The following is a 15643-nucleotide window of genomic DNA, read 5'->3' on the forward strand; positions in this document are numbered from 1 at the left end:
TCTCATCTGCCCAAGGTTAGTTTTCTTTGGGAGCTATCTTTAGTTCTCCGATTACCTCTCCATTTCCTGAGGACCTCAATTCCACGCAGATTCAACTTAAAGGTTGGGGGGGGCAGTATTGTGTGTGTGTGTGTGTGTGTGTGAGAGAGAGAGAGAGAGAGAGAGAGAGAGAGAGAGAGAGAGAGAGAGAGAGAGGGAGGGAGAGGGAGAGGGAGAGAGAGAGAGAGAGAATACACACAGACCAAAAATCACCAAGATGTCCATAGGGAACTTCAGTTTGCTTCATCCCTGGAGTGAGTTAAAGGATGATACAGGACTTCTTGAAGGGGCAGGGGAGGGATGTCATGTGCTAGGATGATGGGTCTGCACGCTTGGAGTAATCTGGGACGACTCAGGATACTTCAGTACCCAGAGAACTGCAGGTAGCTAACAGGTCATGGAAAACCAAGGATCCCAAGGCAAGAGGATTTGAAGCTCCGAGGGAGGCGTGATCTGGGTGGAAAAGGCAGGACCCGGGGTCAAGTATAGTTTCGGAGTTCGGGCGAAGCTGGCAGCATGGCAGGAATGGTGTGGGTAGGGAAAGCCTGTGAGGAGCCAAGAGCTCTGCTGGCAGAGCAGACTGCACCTGAGGCCCGGCTCGTGGAGGGAGGGGCGTGCGCCGGGCGAACGGAGCTCCCGCGGCCGGGGGGCACGCGGCAGCGCGGGGATTGGAGGGCGCTCGCAGGCCCCGTGCGCTACTTAGGCGGAGCGGTGGAGCGGAGCTTGTGCGCGCGACCCCAGCCCGCCGCTTGGTCCTTGGTGCAGCACTCAGCTGCTCCACCGCGTTCCGCCGCCTAGGGTGAGCACCCCAAAGCATGAACATGCCCTCAACACTACCCCCCGGGGGCGAGGACACCACCTGGACCCCCGGGACCAACGCCAGCAGCGCTCCGGAGGAGGAGGAGGATGCGGTGCGGTCCGACAGCACGGGGACAGCGGGCATGGTCACCATCCAATGCATATATGCGCTCGTGTGCCTGGTGGGCCTGGTGGGCAACGCCCTGGTCATCTTCGTGATACTACGCTATGCCAAGATGAAGACAGCCACCAACATCTACCTGCTCAACCTGGCGGTCGCCGATGAGCTCTTCATGCTGAGCGTGCCATTCGTGGCCTCGGCGGCCGCCCTGCACCACTGGCCCTTCGGGGCGGTGCTGTGTCGAGCAGTACTTAGCGTGGATGGCCTTAACATGTTCACCAGTGTCTTCTGCCTCACCGTGCTCAGCGTGGACCGCTATGTGGCTGTAGTGCACCCTTTGCGCGCCGCCACCTACCGGCGGCCCAGCGTGGCCAAGCTAATCAACCTAGGAGTGTGGCTAGCATCCTTGTTGGTCACCCTGCCCATCGCAGTCTTTGCTGACACCAGGCCGGCTCGCGGGGGCGAGACCGTGGCTTGCAACCTGCACTGGCCTCACCCAGCCTGGTCTGCAGTCTTCGTGATCTATACTTTTTTGTTGGGCTTCCTACTCCCGGTTCTGGCCATCGGTCTATGCTACCTGCTGATTGTGGGCAAGATGCGTGCGGTGGCCCTGCGGGCGGGCTGGCAGCAACGGAGGCGCTCAGAGAAGAAGATCACGAGGCTCGTGCTGATGGTGGTGACCGTCTTTGTGCTGTGCTGGATGCCCTTCTATGTGGTGCAGCTTCTGAATCTGTTTGTCACCAGCCTCGATGCCACAGTCAACCATGTGTCCCTCATCCTCAGCTATGCCAACAGCTGTGCCAACCCCATTCTCTATGGCTTCCTCTCTGACAACTTCCGGCGCTCTTTCCAGAGGGTTCTGTGCCTGCGCTGCTGTCTCCTGGAAACAACTGCAGGGGCCGAGGAAGAGCCCCTGGACTATTATGCCACTGCTCTCAAAAGCAGAGGGGGCGCAGGATGCATATGCCCCCCACTGCCCTGCCAGCAGGAGCCCATGCAAGCAGAACCTGGCTGCAAGCAAGTTCCTTTCACCAAGACTACTACTTTCTGAAAACCATTTTCACCCTCCCTCAGCTCATCTGCAAAAGGTCGCACCACCCTCTCAGCTCAGCAACTTCAAGAACAACTCTTGTTTTCAGGAAGCCAGCCCCTTTCAGCAGTCTGTGCTGTCCTTAGGAGCCTCGGAACTCCTGCTAGCCCCACTCCCAGGACGGGCTCCAAGGACACTTCCATGGGGGTAGGACTCCTCTGGGAATTGGGGTAGAGTACCAGCCATTCCTGAACCTCTGGCAGTTTTTCAAGGGGTGAGAAAGAGGAGGTGGTCAGAAAGTCGTGTGTACCCTTGTGTGACTTGTGACAGTGAGTGCTTGGAAGAGCCCTGGGGAGGGGAGGTAGGCAGAGCCCCTTCCCCTGCAGGCCCTTTGCCTTATGGTGGTAGAATAGTGTACATGGCGAAACAGGAGAAGATAAGATACCTCCAAGTGCTTTCCCTGTGTCTGTTTGAGACTCTCTCGTTGCTAAGTGAGATGTCTATGCAACAGCTGAGTGGACTTGCTTTGTCACCCTACAAGTGTCTCCCAGTTGTCAAGAGGCCAGTAACAGACTTCCTGTGAATGCAAAAGGTTTATAGAAATATGATGTGGGGGTTGCTGCAGAGCATAAAACTTCTGGTCAGGAATTAAAAGGCAGAAAGGATACAAATCTCATCTGCTGCAATTTTTTTTTCCCACCTCTTTCCCTGGCTACAGGAATAGGAAGCCTCATTAAAGCCCAAGTTATGCTATGAGGGGAGGGTGTCAGGGAAAGACCAGAGAACCAGGGTGGAGGGAAACAGACTGTGTTTTGACATCAGATGCTGACTACAGCGAAAGGCCATCCCTGTGTGCCTGGTAAGTTAACCACAGCTCCAGTGACGTTTCCCCTGAGAAAGAGAGATTGACAGCCTGTGAGAGCTTTGCTTCTGCTAAAGAAGTGGGGGAAGCCAAGCAGATGCTGCCTCTGAGTGAGAAGTGGCTGACCACAGCCCACATCTGTACAGCAAAAGATCCTGCTGAGTTCCACCGACCCAGTGCTGATGGTACTAGAACAGTAAGTCAAAGGGGCAGGAGGAAGACAGGGTAGTCACTGGGCAGTTTCCACAGCTGCCTGGCAGGGGCGTATGGTCTTTAAAAGAAAACACCTGGGCCCTATCATCTTAGAAAACATCTTTCTTCGTGTTTTAGGGCAGTCAGCATGAGTTCTAACTGTTGGGAGGCAACTGGGAATCCATACTGGCCCAAGAGGCAGGGTGGGGCCTAAGGACACGCCCCACCACCAAGTGGGTTACAAGTGCATCTCTGAGAGCCTGGGAGAAGCAGGAGGTGACCTTTTCTGGGCTGCTTGCCCAGAGCCATGACTTGTGTGACAGTAGCAGTGCCTGGTATGTGGGAAATGGACAAGAGAGCTGAATTCTGGTCCCAGGCACAAATGTCTTATAACCCAAGCAGGACACTCAGGCCAGGTCTTCAGAATTCGTGCCTGGAAAAATCAGCAGGTCCTTGTATAGTGTGGGGACTCTTGTTGATTCAGTGTTTCTGTTGTTTGTCATTGTTGCCATTTGTTCTGTTGCTGTTTGAGACAAGATCTCATGTAACACCAGGTAGCTGTGAATTCACTACGTAGTAGCTAAGGATGACCTTGAACTTCCGATCCTCCTACCTCTACCTCCTGAGTGTTGGGATTACAGTGTGCAACACTATGCCCATTTTATATACAGTGTTAGGGATAGAACACAGAGCCTCATACTGACTAGGCAGGCCCTCCACCAACTGAGGTACATCCCCAGACCCACATGGTGACTCTTACAGGGCTAATCTTATACTTTTTTGCAGGGTGGAGGGACGAGTTATTCTAACTTTTTCACTAACAATAGAAAAGATGAAGGCCAATGTTAAGTGTCTGGATGTACAGCTGTAGGGGGTCTTACCTTCTCCAAATGCAGCTAGCTAGATGGCCTAAGAATGACAATTAATGTTGATCGTAGGTGTGTCAGGGAGTTAGGTAGGAATATGTAGAAGTTATCAGGGTCTGCTTATCAGGTGAGCTTCACTTACCTCTGAGAGAAGTGCATTACCAGGTCTCTTCCACATGCAAGGCCATGGCTGTGGACTGGAAATATCTAAGTAGAGCACTGACCCCTTTGGTTCCACTAGCATGAATCCACACATGTTCACACACATGCCCATATCATTCCTAACTGGTCTTTACTTCTTACAGTCACCCTGGGCATCTGGAACAAGTCAGTCAGTGCCATGTCTGTGGCTCTTACGTAAGTAACAGCAACTTCTTGCAAGTCGTTAAAAAGAAATTGTTTCTTTCTCTGTCCCTGATGCCTGGCAGAGTGGACACCTGATAAGCATGCTTGAACTTCACTGCAATGATCATGCAGTGAGAACTTTTGGCCTTTTAACAGTTGCAGTGTATGAAAGTGTTAGGCTTTTGCCTAGTTTGAGTGGGACTGGAGTTCCTCTTTTCAGCCTTCTAATGACCCACACAGGTCCTAAGACATGTTTGTTTGCCTGGAAAAACACTAATTCCATTTTTTAAAATGCAATCTTTTAATGAGAATTAATGGTGGTTGAGGGGCAGATACCTTCAAGCTGATGGGTTGATTGATATTCTCCAGTGATAACAGGAAGCATCAGCTTTAGCTAGCTCATGTGCAGGACTTTCAGCTCTCCAGCCTCAGTTTCCCACTCTTAACATATGTACAAAGAGAGGGTTTAAGTTCCAAGTTTTCTGTTTTGTCTGTGCTACCACAGAATCTGGACATGTATCCCAGCAAATTTGGACCTTGTAACACTTGCCTGATAGATTGTAAGTGGTGAATCACCCCTATTTCTCACTCTCTTATCCAAAGAACATGACAATACAGTCTTAAATTCTGTGAGCACAGATGTCAGAATTCTGAGTCTGTGTTTGTCTAACTCTACTGTGTTAGTCAGCACCACACCCCAAAACTCTGCTCTGTGGGTCCATGTGCAAGGAGATGTATTCAGTGACAGAGTGCTGAGGGTTTCTCTCAGTGATGCAACCAGCCTCCAGACAACATGATGAGTCTTCATAGCGTGGAACTTGCAAATGATTGGCAAAGATGGGTATTAATCAAATGACCATACAAATGGAAGTATAATTCAACTCTAAGCTAATATAAGAATCATGCCTTGGCTGGAGATGCAGCTTAATGGCTGACTGTTTGCTTAGCATGTGCAAAGCTCTGGCTTTCATGCCCAGCAACAACACACACACACACACACACACACACACACACACACACACACACACACACACAGTTCAAAGAAAGAATTTGGCTCCTATGAGCTAATACAATAGAGTCAGCCCTACTCTTACAGCAGGTATTCCTGGGACACCGAGGAGGAGGGACTAGGGTGGTATGGAGGCTTCTCTGTGTTATTATTCAAATTAGCCTTTCTTTAGTCATTTTGTGCAGGCAGTGATTTCTGTTCTTCACTTTTGATGAAAGCATCATTTGCATAAGGTAGAATTCACCCTTTCCAGGTGTGCTGTTCTGTGACTGTTGATGTGCAGTCACAGGTCTGAAGTTGACACCCCAATCAAGAGAGACACGATTTCCATCCTTCTTGCTTTCTTTGTGATCTGTAGCCTACAGAAGTGGACCACAGGGAAGACAAGAGGCATGTAAAATTACAATCAGGCTCTCCCTAAATCTTTGAGTGCTGCCCTCATTATACCAGCCCTGGGTTCCTTCAACTACCCGGGAGAACTCAGCCCAGAGACCCAGGCAGCTGCAGCCTGCCCTTCAGTCCGAAACCTGGAAGAAGCGCTCTGTACTTCAGAAGCCTCTTAAACAAACGGGGACATTGAATAAGTTCCTAGGCAAAGTTGTGAACTCCCTGTGGACCTTGTAACCTTTGGGACAATGGAGAAGGAATGTGGCTTCCTTCCAGGCCAGAAACCCATGCTCCCTTCCTGGAAGAACAGTGAGGGTATTCCTCCAGACCCTGCCTCTGCTGTGGTCTGCCTCTGCTAACTGCTCTGAAGACAGCCTGTCCTGGGTTTGTGTCACTCTGATACAGCTTCTTATTTAGGCTGGCTTCCTGTGCTTTCAAAGTCCAAGAAAGCAGAATCTCACTCTAGCCCGTCTGGCCAGCCAGCTCCTCTTGCTGTCAGTGCTGGGTTCCTGCAGAACCACCTTGAAGGAGGAGGATGAAAACACAGGGGGCAGTTAAACGCCTGCGAAGAATCTCAGGTGTTTGCGTTGGTGGTGCATACCTGCACACCACCGTTTCCACTTGCAGCAGGAGAGTAGGGCAGAAAGTGAGGTCAAAGTTAGCATGGGAAAGAAACTAGTTGACTGAAGGGAAGACTGCTAACCCCTTCTCACCAAAGCTGAGGTGTAACAAATAGAGCCTGCGCAAAGGTTCCTTCCAATCTGTGAGGTAGGACATGGGTACCATTGAGCTACTGACCCACTTCCTCCTCTGGAAGTGCTTTCTTCCGTAATAAACTTGTTCTGCTTCTACCGCTGTCTGTGTGTCCCTGTCAAGTTTCTCATTCTGAGACACAAGAACATGAAAGCCCCAGTGGGTGCTCACTGGGTTCCTGTATCTTCTAATAGCATCAACAAATGTCTTACAGTGGAAAGACAGGGGCTGCTGTTAGCAAAGTGATAGTGACTGAGTCTGTGCAAGGTGAGGTCTTTTTCTCAAGGTAATTAAACCCAAGCAGAGAGTGGCTAGAGCAAAGTGTCCCCCCCCCTCCTTCCCTCCATCCCCTCCTCCCCCTCCTCCTTCTTCTTCTTCTTCTTCTCTCTCTCTCTCTCTCTCTCTCTCTCTCTCTCTCTCTCTCCTTTATCTCCCTCCCTCCTTCCCTCTCTCCCCTTCTCTGAACAAGCTCACCTTCTTCCACCAGCCAAGTGTTTTTGCAGTTGAGGCCTGAGAGGCAGATGCCAAGGCCATGCTAGTGAGATGAGGCCTCTGAAGGAGGTGCAGACAAATGGCAGGCCTGCTTCTGCCACCATCCTGTAACTCCCTATCACAACAGATTTCCTCCAGGCAGAGGCTTAAAGACAGACATCCCCAGCCTATAGTCTGAGTGTCACAATTACCACAAGGCCCAGCTTTGAATCCTGGTGCTTTCCCCAGATCCCTGAAGCCCTCTGCCCCACCCCCCACCCCATTTCAAGTAGGCATGACTTGAGGGAACACATTCCATGGACTCTTTTGTGTTTTGCAATCACACTTTCAAAACAGGCTGAAAAGGAGTTTCATTCTGTTAGAATATAATGTTAAAACAATACGTAGCTTTTCATGAGTGAGGAAATCAATTGTTTGCTTATGTCTGAACCTGCTGACCAAGAGAAAAAGGAGGAAGAACCCACTTGAAGCAAAAAGGTAGTGCTGAGCCAGGCATTCGTTCTGGAAAAAGAAAAAAAAAAAAAACACAAAACAAACAGATCTGGGTGTGGCCTGTGTCATTTATGAACATCAGGCAAAGGTCAGGAGATGCGGCTGGGTACCATCCTCTCAGAGCCTAACCACCGTGATGTGTTTTGTGTTCTTTGTAAACTCCGTTTTCCTGAGATTGCTGTGTCACTACTGGTTAGTCCAAGAACACGAGCAGCATTAGAGATCCCGGCCTTGTCCACAGCACAGCGTTGTTCCCAGTGTCACCCACACAGGAGGCCAGACCCATCTGGACCGGAGCCAGTTTCTCCCCCAGCCCTCTGAGAGCATTTTCTCTCCTCTCTGTGATGGCAGAGGTCTCTGTGGCCCTCCATGTTTATGAGATTTAGAAGTAGAAAGTAAAGCTAGAGCGCTTGGAGCTTGGATTGCCTATAGGGTCACTCTCACCCTGCAAACATCGCCCTCCTTAAACTGTGACCGATACTCCAGTCCACCACCACAGTTGCCCCAGGGCTGATAGCACCCTTGCAAAGTGGCTATATGTCCTTAAAGGTCATTCTTGTACTGCCTTGCATTTGCCTCCATGGTGTTTCCATTCCAATGTAACCTTCTCTTTATTCATGTAAGCATCTATTCACCCAATGGCTCATAGCCTTACAGTTATTAACCATGTACTATGAGCCAGAAACTGCTTGCTCATCATTTTACTCCTCATACAACCGAATGGAGGTAGCACTTCTGGCTCCCATTTTCAAACATGGGAGGGGGCCTGTGGTAACATAAACCCAACTATCAGGCTGGGGTCAAATCAAGGTGTCTATGATAATCCTAGTTCATATTAGCTCTGCTGACTAGACAAGACAAACTGCATGTTTCTTTTTTTAGGGACTTGTAAATACTCTAGAAGTTTCTATTATCTTTCTAAACAATTTTCAAACCCAGCATGTTCCTGATAAAACATCCCAGAGTGGCTTGCAGCACTAAGGAAATTCCCTTCCTCAGGACTCCCAGCATCATCCACCTGCACCTCTTTGGGCTCACCTCCATTCTCACTGATCACTGGAATGCATGATGAAATCTCCACCTGTGGGGCCACGGTGAAGTGCTTTGTTGCACAAGTGTGAGAACCTGAGTTAAGATCCCCCTCAAACCCACATAAAAGCCTGACATGGTAGTATTCATCTGCAACCCAGTCTTAGAAAGTAAGAGAGATCCCGAAGGACTCATCTACCTGAAGACAGGGAGATCCAGATCAATGACAGGTCCTGTCTCAATTTAAAAAATAAAATAAAATAAGGTAGAGACACAATTTACAAAGACATCCCGATATTGACTTCTGACCTCCATAAGTATCTACAGAGGTGAATAACATATGCACACAGCCATACTGCCAATACACACACACACACACACACACACACACACACACACACACTGCCTTCCCACAGTAACAGCCCAAGTCAACACCAAGAATCTCTGCCCTACTTGGATGCCTAAAATTACCTGAATGACTTACTTAACTGTTTTTTTCTCATGTTTTCCTCATGGAAACTTTCATATTCCTACACATAAAATTCAGATAGTTACACCTTTCCACAAAAAAGGCCCTAGAGATCAGTGTAACAAAGACAGTAATGCCTGTCATTACCAGCAGCGATAAGGATTGGTTCGTACCAGAAGAAATGACCTTGGCATTCAGAAACAATACATGAATTCGGGCCATAGCCCTCTCATGATAATCTTGAGTTTTACATGTCAGAGAACAGAACAGGCAATGTTGAAGCACACACAGAAAAACACTCAGCTGGGAAACTAAAAATGCCTCAGATCCTAGAGTGTCTGAAAACACAGACATGAGGCATCCTGTATAAAGTTGTTATGGTTACACAAATAAAAAATAAATACCTGTGTGTACAGAGATAACATAAACTCCTTCTACATGGAAAATAACTTTCTTTTGGAAGGGACATTTAAAGCCAGAGATTGTGCCGTGAGCAGGTGATAGGGTGCAGGGCAGCCTTTAATGTATGTCCTGGAGCTTGCATGTTTGTGTGCATAAAATAAGGCATAAAAATGAGGGAACTGGGAGAGAGAAAGGAAGGACAAGAGACACTCAACAGCTCATTGTAATCTGTTTATTTTGTACATGTGACATCATAAGCAAAGGCTTTGCCTGTGTTCTAGCTAAACTCCAATAAATAAATATGTACAAATACGCCGAGCTTACAAAACAGTAAAGAAAAACCTTTCCTTACAAAAGATACACATATGATACATTTGTTTCTTACACTGACATATGAGTTCATTCCTAGCTTAGTTAAACCAAAACCCTTCTGGACCCTGTGTGGTAATATCTAGAGGTGTGTACCTAGTCATTTTTTTTTTAGACAGAAAGCAAAGCTATGCAGTGAAAAATTCCTCAGTTTCTTAATAATAAATGGCCTACCATGGCCTGCTACTTATTATTAACTGACATTTAATGTTCTCCAGAAAGTTGTTAAAATGCAGCTTCTTGTAAGTGGGGAGGGTGAGCTTAGGATTTTGCAATTCTAGCCAGATCCCAAGGGAGGTTCCAATTCTTGTTCATGGGCCAGTGGCCAGGGCTAAAAGGTCCCTCTGAAGTAGAAGATATTGTCCAAGAACCTCATTAAGACAAGGCCATATCTAGGCACCCTCCAGGCTCTATTCCCAAGTTCCCATATCTCCCTAAGCATCATACTGCTTTTATTTGGGACTGTAAGTGGCAAGAGCAGTTGAGAGTCAGCTAGGCACAAAGCACATAACTCAAAATTTTTCTGGAAGATGCTTCCATCTGTCAGTCTCAGATATGTCCAGCCTAAGGACCACATACATCCCAGGATAGCTATGAATGTGGCCCAATACGTCTGAAGATGGCAATGTCCTATTGCAACACCAAAACGTTGGAGGAAGGCTCATCTGAACATTTTCAACACTGTCAAAAATAAGTAACACTATAGGAGCCGGCATACAAAAAGCTTAACAATAATTACCTTTTGGTCATTCTAAATCAAAACAACAGCAACAACAATAAAACCCAGGCTCACCTTTTCAACAATAAAGATGAAAAAACACAAAACAAAAAAACCCAACCTCCTTGAATTTAATTTCTGTGACATTCCAGCACTATTAACTAGTGTTCAGCTATAGCATTTTAACTTTCCTTAAAATTATTTTGCTCTGGAAACCTGAATTTTCCAATTAAATTGCCAAAGCCGGTGAAAAAGAAAACTTTCTGCGTTTAGTGTTTCTTTTCTGTTTCACATAAGAGTTTTGTCTGGAGAGAAGGGTGAAAGCAAAGTAAGATCAGATTTGGGGGGCAGAAAAATGAGAAAGGGAGAGTGTGAAGGGGAGGGGAAGGCATAGAGGGACAGAGAAAGGGTGGGCGGACTGGAGACTTACAGACAGGGAAAACCAAAGGGAAGAATATCTAAGTACTCTAAAAAAATAAATATCTGGGTCATCTCTAGCCCGTGACGTCAAGCTTTTTGCCTAAAGGCTAAAGATCAGCAGCGCCTACACATCCTACACTCTGAGGTGAGGGCCTGGGACACTCTTCACTGTGTATTTGCGACCTCCGCCCGCCCAGTTGTTCAGTATGGACTTGGAAGAAGCTGGGCTCTCTCACTTCAAGTCCTCCCCACCCCTGCTTCTCATGGGGATGGGGTAAGGTCTTCTCCGGTTATCTTGGCAGCGGGGACGCTTTTAAGTTGTCAGGGAGCACAGCTGGGAGGGCCGGAGAGAGAGAGAGAAGAGGTACTGAACCAGGAAAGACAAAGGCAACCTGGGTCTCTGGGGCAAAGTCCCTCAGAACTTCTGCAGCGTCCGATCAGTCCTCACCTGCTGCAGTACTACCTCCTTGGCTGGTGATGCGCACTTGTACTCCAGCTGTGCACGCGCCGCTCCCTGCTTCTTGCGCAGGTGACAAAGAAGCGCCAAAAGCGCCACCACCAGGGACAGGCTGGCGATGGAGGTGCCAATGAGCACGCCAGAATTCACTGGCTTTGCAGACGGCGGACCTGTTGGAAAGCCTGGCGTCGGACTGACCGGGAGCTCCCCAGAGCCGGAGTCCTCATTGTATTTATTAACAGGGATGGGGTCACAGTCCTTGGTAACCTGGCCGACAAGGGCCGTGTCAGGCCCACAGATGCACTCATAGGAGCCCGGAAGATTTCGACACTCACTGCCGGCGGAGCATTCTCCTTGACTGCACTCGTCAATGTCCACGCATATGGCACCTTCGTCCAGGATGAAGCCTTCAGGGCAATGGCAAAACTCAGGGGTGTTAGGGTCACAGTCTGCCGGGCATGAACTTTCATTGCAGAACATTTCGCAACTTTGAGGTTCGTGGGGTTTAGGTGCAAAGCCCTCAGCACAGATACAACGGTACTCGGTGGGGCTCACTGGCTGGCACTGATATTCGCAGTTAGATCCGAAGCACGGATCTAGGCTCTCCACACACTCTCCATCCACAAACTCATAGCCATCATAGCAGAGACATTCAAAGCCACCCTTGGTGTTGACACAGAGCTGCGGGCATGGATTGGGCCCCTGCTTACAATCGTCCACATCCTCGCACCGGTGTTGGTCCGCCGCCAGTTGGTAGCCTGTCTCGCACATACAGGAGTAGGAGCCTGGCACGTCGGGGCTGTTGACACAAAAATGCTCGCAGAGGTCGTTGCACGATGACACCAAGGGTTTTATGCATGAACGACCATCCGCCTGCAGGTCGGTGCCGCTGGGGCAGAGGCATCTGGGCTCGCCTGTGCTCTGGTTGCACAAGTACTCGCAGCCACCATTCTCCACGCTGCAGTCCCAGGCTCCTGTCGCTTCCCGAGACCAGTGTCCCTCAGAAGTTCCAGGCTGGGCCCTACACACTAGCTCCAAGCCAAGGGGCTCCACCACAGCGGTGCTGCCTACCGGCAGAGTCTGAAAGTCCGCACCACGGACCCCGAAAGGGGCTTGGTAGGTGCTGAAGATGTGAGCAGCCTCGGGATCTCGGGGATCCACCGCCAGAGGCCTGCAGGACGTTGTGAAGTGGAACTCGCAGAGGAAGCTGTCGGCCTCGGTCTCGCACCGCTGCTCCTCCCAGGCAGGCTCACCGGGTGCAGCCGCTGTTGCGGTTGAGACCGTGACGCACAGCGGGCCGCAGAGTGGAGCCGCCTGGTCGTTGGACCGCGCCCACCTGCTGTAACTTGTGTGGTTGTCGCCAGTAACCCATTGGAAGCCGCGCAGGGACCCGAGATGCCCCGGGTCGCCGCAGCCCTGTGGGAGCTGTAAGCCGATCCAGGGACGTGAGTTCATACTATTGTTGTCGCTCAGCAGAAGGGAGATGACATCGGCAGCCACTGAGGAGCGCACTGTCATTAGATGTCCTTGTAGGCTCTCGCAGGCACTGCTGGCATCGAGGAAGGTCAAGGGGCCCTGGAAAAGCGCGAAGCACTCGTATTCCACGCACTGACTGCCTCTGGACTGCAACTTGGCTGCTGGGGAGATCCCCAGGCCGGCTGGAGCCAGCACACCTAGAAGGAGAACCCCAAGCATGCTGTCCAGTGGTTAGTGTGCAAGTTCCGGGGGAAAACGCTAGTCCAGCGAGGTGTAGGCACCCAGCGCCCGAGGGGAGCTTTCGGAAGCCTCGGGCAAGAGCAGCTAGCCTCTGTCTCAGCCTAGACGTTTCTAGCCCAAGCTCCTGGTCCCAGCGAGTCAGCCTCTGACATGCCACTCCGCTGCGGCTCCAGTTTATAAATGCGCGGCCCTCCCTCTCTGGACGTTCGGGAAAAGGAAGGAAGTGCTTGGTGGGAAGGGCTGATGCTGCATTCTCGGATTACTGGGTTCTCCGGACGCCTTGAGCCCGCCCTCCAGCCTAGGATCACCTCTGTGTGATGAGTAAAACTCGGCCAGGGCTCACGGAGGTCCTCGGACGGAGCCCGCAGGCACCACCACCAAAGAACAGAACCCTGTCAGCGAGGCGACAGTTCCCGCCCCAGACACTCCGAGGTAGCCTGCGGGTAGCCTGTCTTTAAGCCCCTTCATACACACACACACACACACACACACACACACACACACACACACATACACACACACACACACACACACACACACACAAACATGTACACACTTCCCCATAGAGGCTACCAAACTTTAAAGGATGGTCTTGTTGGTGGGGCTTTAGGAAGAAGAAGCTAAGAGTCGGTTAGAGGGTGTGTCTGAAACCTGCAGGACACTGGGAGGGATTAGCAAACAACAAGAGGATGGACAGGATTGATTAAGCTAGACCACGGAGGACTAACTAGGAAGCCTGGCTGCGGCCACAAATGGAGAGCTAAGTCCCAAAGGAACTTAGACTGGGTTTGGGAAACAACTGCACCAGCAAGAAGACTGGCCTAATAACACCAGACCCTCCTCTCCGCCCCTCCTCTCCACTCTGAAGACTGGCCGGCAATGGCCAGTTCCTGGGCAGGTATCTCCAAGGCCGGACCCTAGCTGGTTGCGTGAGAAAGTCGTGCAAGCGCTGGGCTCAGAGATCCTGGCCCTCTTCCCTAGTACTACTCCTGAAGAACCCTGTAGGGGAGAGTGTTGCGTTCCTTTGTTCTGGTGTTTTGTTTTGTTTTGTTTTGTTTTGTTTTGTTTTGTTTTGTTTTGTTTTGTTTTGTTTTGTTTACTCCAAGCCCATCCCCCGCACACCTCAAAGAAACTGGCTAGGAGCCACCGCAAGGAGGCGGTGTGAGCTGCAACGGAGTCCACTTGGTTTCCTTTGAGGTGATGATTGAGAGGCTCAAAAGATAGAGATGCCTACACATTCCATTTGCTCACAAAAGGCATTCAAGAGGAGGGGTCCTGTGGGCAGGATGCCGAGCCTCTGGGAGGGGCGGATGGGAGTCTGTCACTAGGACTTTTATCTGCATTAGCACTCACCAACTCTGGGAGGGGCGGATGGGAGTCTGTTACTTAGGACTTTTATCTGCTTAAGCACTCACCAAGAATGTGGAGGGCGGGGTTCAAATCAAAGCGCGCGCGCGCGCGCGCACACACACACACACACACCCCTACCCTCTACGGCTGTCACTTCCACCCCATTGCCAGGAGGCGGCGCTGTTGAACTCTAGACTAATCCAAGGATAATGGAGCATAACAACTACTATGGAGAAGAGTGTGGGCTGCTTGGGGCCTAGCCTGATATTAGGAAATTCAGCTGTGGGAAGCCCCACATAGTTCTCACTGCTTAAACATGAATCGCTTTGCTGATCCAGTAGAGCTTGGATTTTAATAGGGAACAGAAGATTGCTGTATCCTCATGTGGGGAAAAACAGGCACAGATGGACCCTTGACTGGCGGGGTAGGGTGAGAGCACCAAGACTGTGAAAGGAAGCAGGTGGGACATCCTCCGTAGCCCATGCGGAGCTCTGCCAAGCCAGAGCTGGGACCTGTAGAGTTCCATTGGCTTAACTTTTCTTTTTTTTGGTTTTTCGAGACAGGGTTTCTCTGTGTAGCTTTGCGCCTTAAAGGGCGTTAAGTACTGGATTCTTTTTTTTTTTTTTTTTTTTGGTTTTTCGAGACAGGGTTTCTCTGTGTAGTTTTGGTGCCTGTCCTGGAGCTTGCTCTGTAGCCCAGGCTGGCCTCGAACTCACAAAGACCCGCCTGGCTCTGCCTCCCGAGTGCTGGGATTAAGGGCGTGCCTTTTCTTTATTGGTTCAAAACTTCCCCAACTCTCAGTCAAGAAAACTCCAGAGCTGCTAATGGATACCAAACTTTTAAGCTCTGGGAATGAGTACAGCTACATGGGTTCTGGGAAAGAGGAAGGAATGGCCAAGGATTGGACAATGAGGATGGCCTATGGGGAAGGAGGCAACCTTCTGATGTGAGATGGGACCTCCAGGGGCATTACCCCAAACTAGAGACATTCTCTAAGTAGAAGACAACAGGACCTCCTGCACTGTCTGAAGAGTGTGAACCAGGGGCCTTGTTCAAGCACTAGTAAATCAGTACCGTGACAGCACAGCATTAAAGGGTGGTTATCCTCCTGAGCTGGGAGTTCTGAGCATGCCAGCTGTCTTAATTAAGGTTTCTGTTGCTGTGATAAAACACCATGACCAAAAGCAACTGGGGAGGAAAGGGTTTATTTCATCTTAATAGCATACAGACTGTCATCCAGAAGAGTTAGGGCAGGAACCTAAAGGCAGGAACTGATGCAGAGGCCATAGCAGAATGTTGCTTACTGGCTTGCTCCTCACGGCTTGCT

The 15643-nt window shown here is 50.0% G+C and overlaps 2 protein-coding genes across 2 annotated transcripts; one reads left to right on the forward strand and one right to left on the reverse strand.

Moving 5' to 3' along the window:
- Window positions 1-854: 854 nt before the first annotated feature.
- On the forward strand, window positions 855-2102 carry Sstr4 (somatostatin receptor 4). The gene has a single exon (XM_059259635.1). It carries the CDS (start codon window positions 855-857, stop codon window positions 2007-2009), a length of 1155 nt encoding a protein of 384 aa, XP_059115618.1. The 3' UTR covers window positions 2010-2102.
- A 7412-nt stretch (window positions 2103-9514) lies between these two features.
- Thbd (thrombomodulin) lies at window positions 9515-13121 on the reverse strand. The gene has a single exon (XM_059259636.1). The coding sequence runs from the start codon at window positions 12943-12945 to the stop codon at window positions 11209-11211; it is 1737 nt and encodes a 578-aa protein (XP_059115619.1). The 5' UTR covers window positions 12946-13121; the 3' UTR covers window positions 9515-11208.
- Between the last annotated feature and the right edge of the window lie 2522 nt (window positions 13122-15643).

This window comes from Peromyscus eremicus, chromosome 4 (genome assembly GCF_949786415.1).
Source record: "Peromyscus eremicus chromosome 4, PerEre_H2_v1, whole genome shotgun sequence".
Taxonomy (NCBI): domain Eukaryota; kingdom Metazoa; phylum Chordata; class Mammalia; order Rodentia; family Cricetidae; genus Peromyscus; species Peromyscus eremicus.

Excerpts from the sequence above, each read along its gene's own strand:
- Sstr4 (XM_059259635.1), top strand. The coding sequence starts at position 855 with ATGAACATGCCCTCAACACTACCCCCCGGGGGCGAGGACACCACCTGG.
- Thbd (XM_059259636.1), bottom strand. The coding sequence starts at position 12,945 with ATGCTTGGGGTTCTCCTTCTAGGTGTGCTGGCTCCAGCCGGCCTGGGG.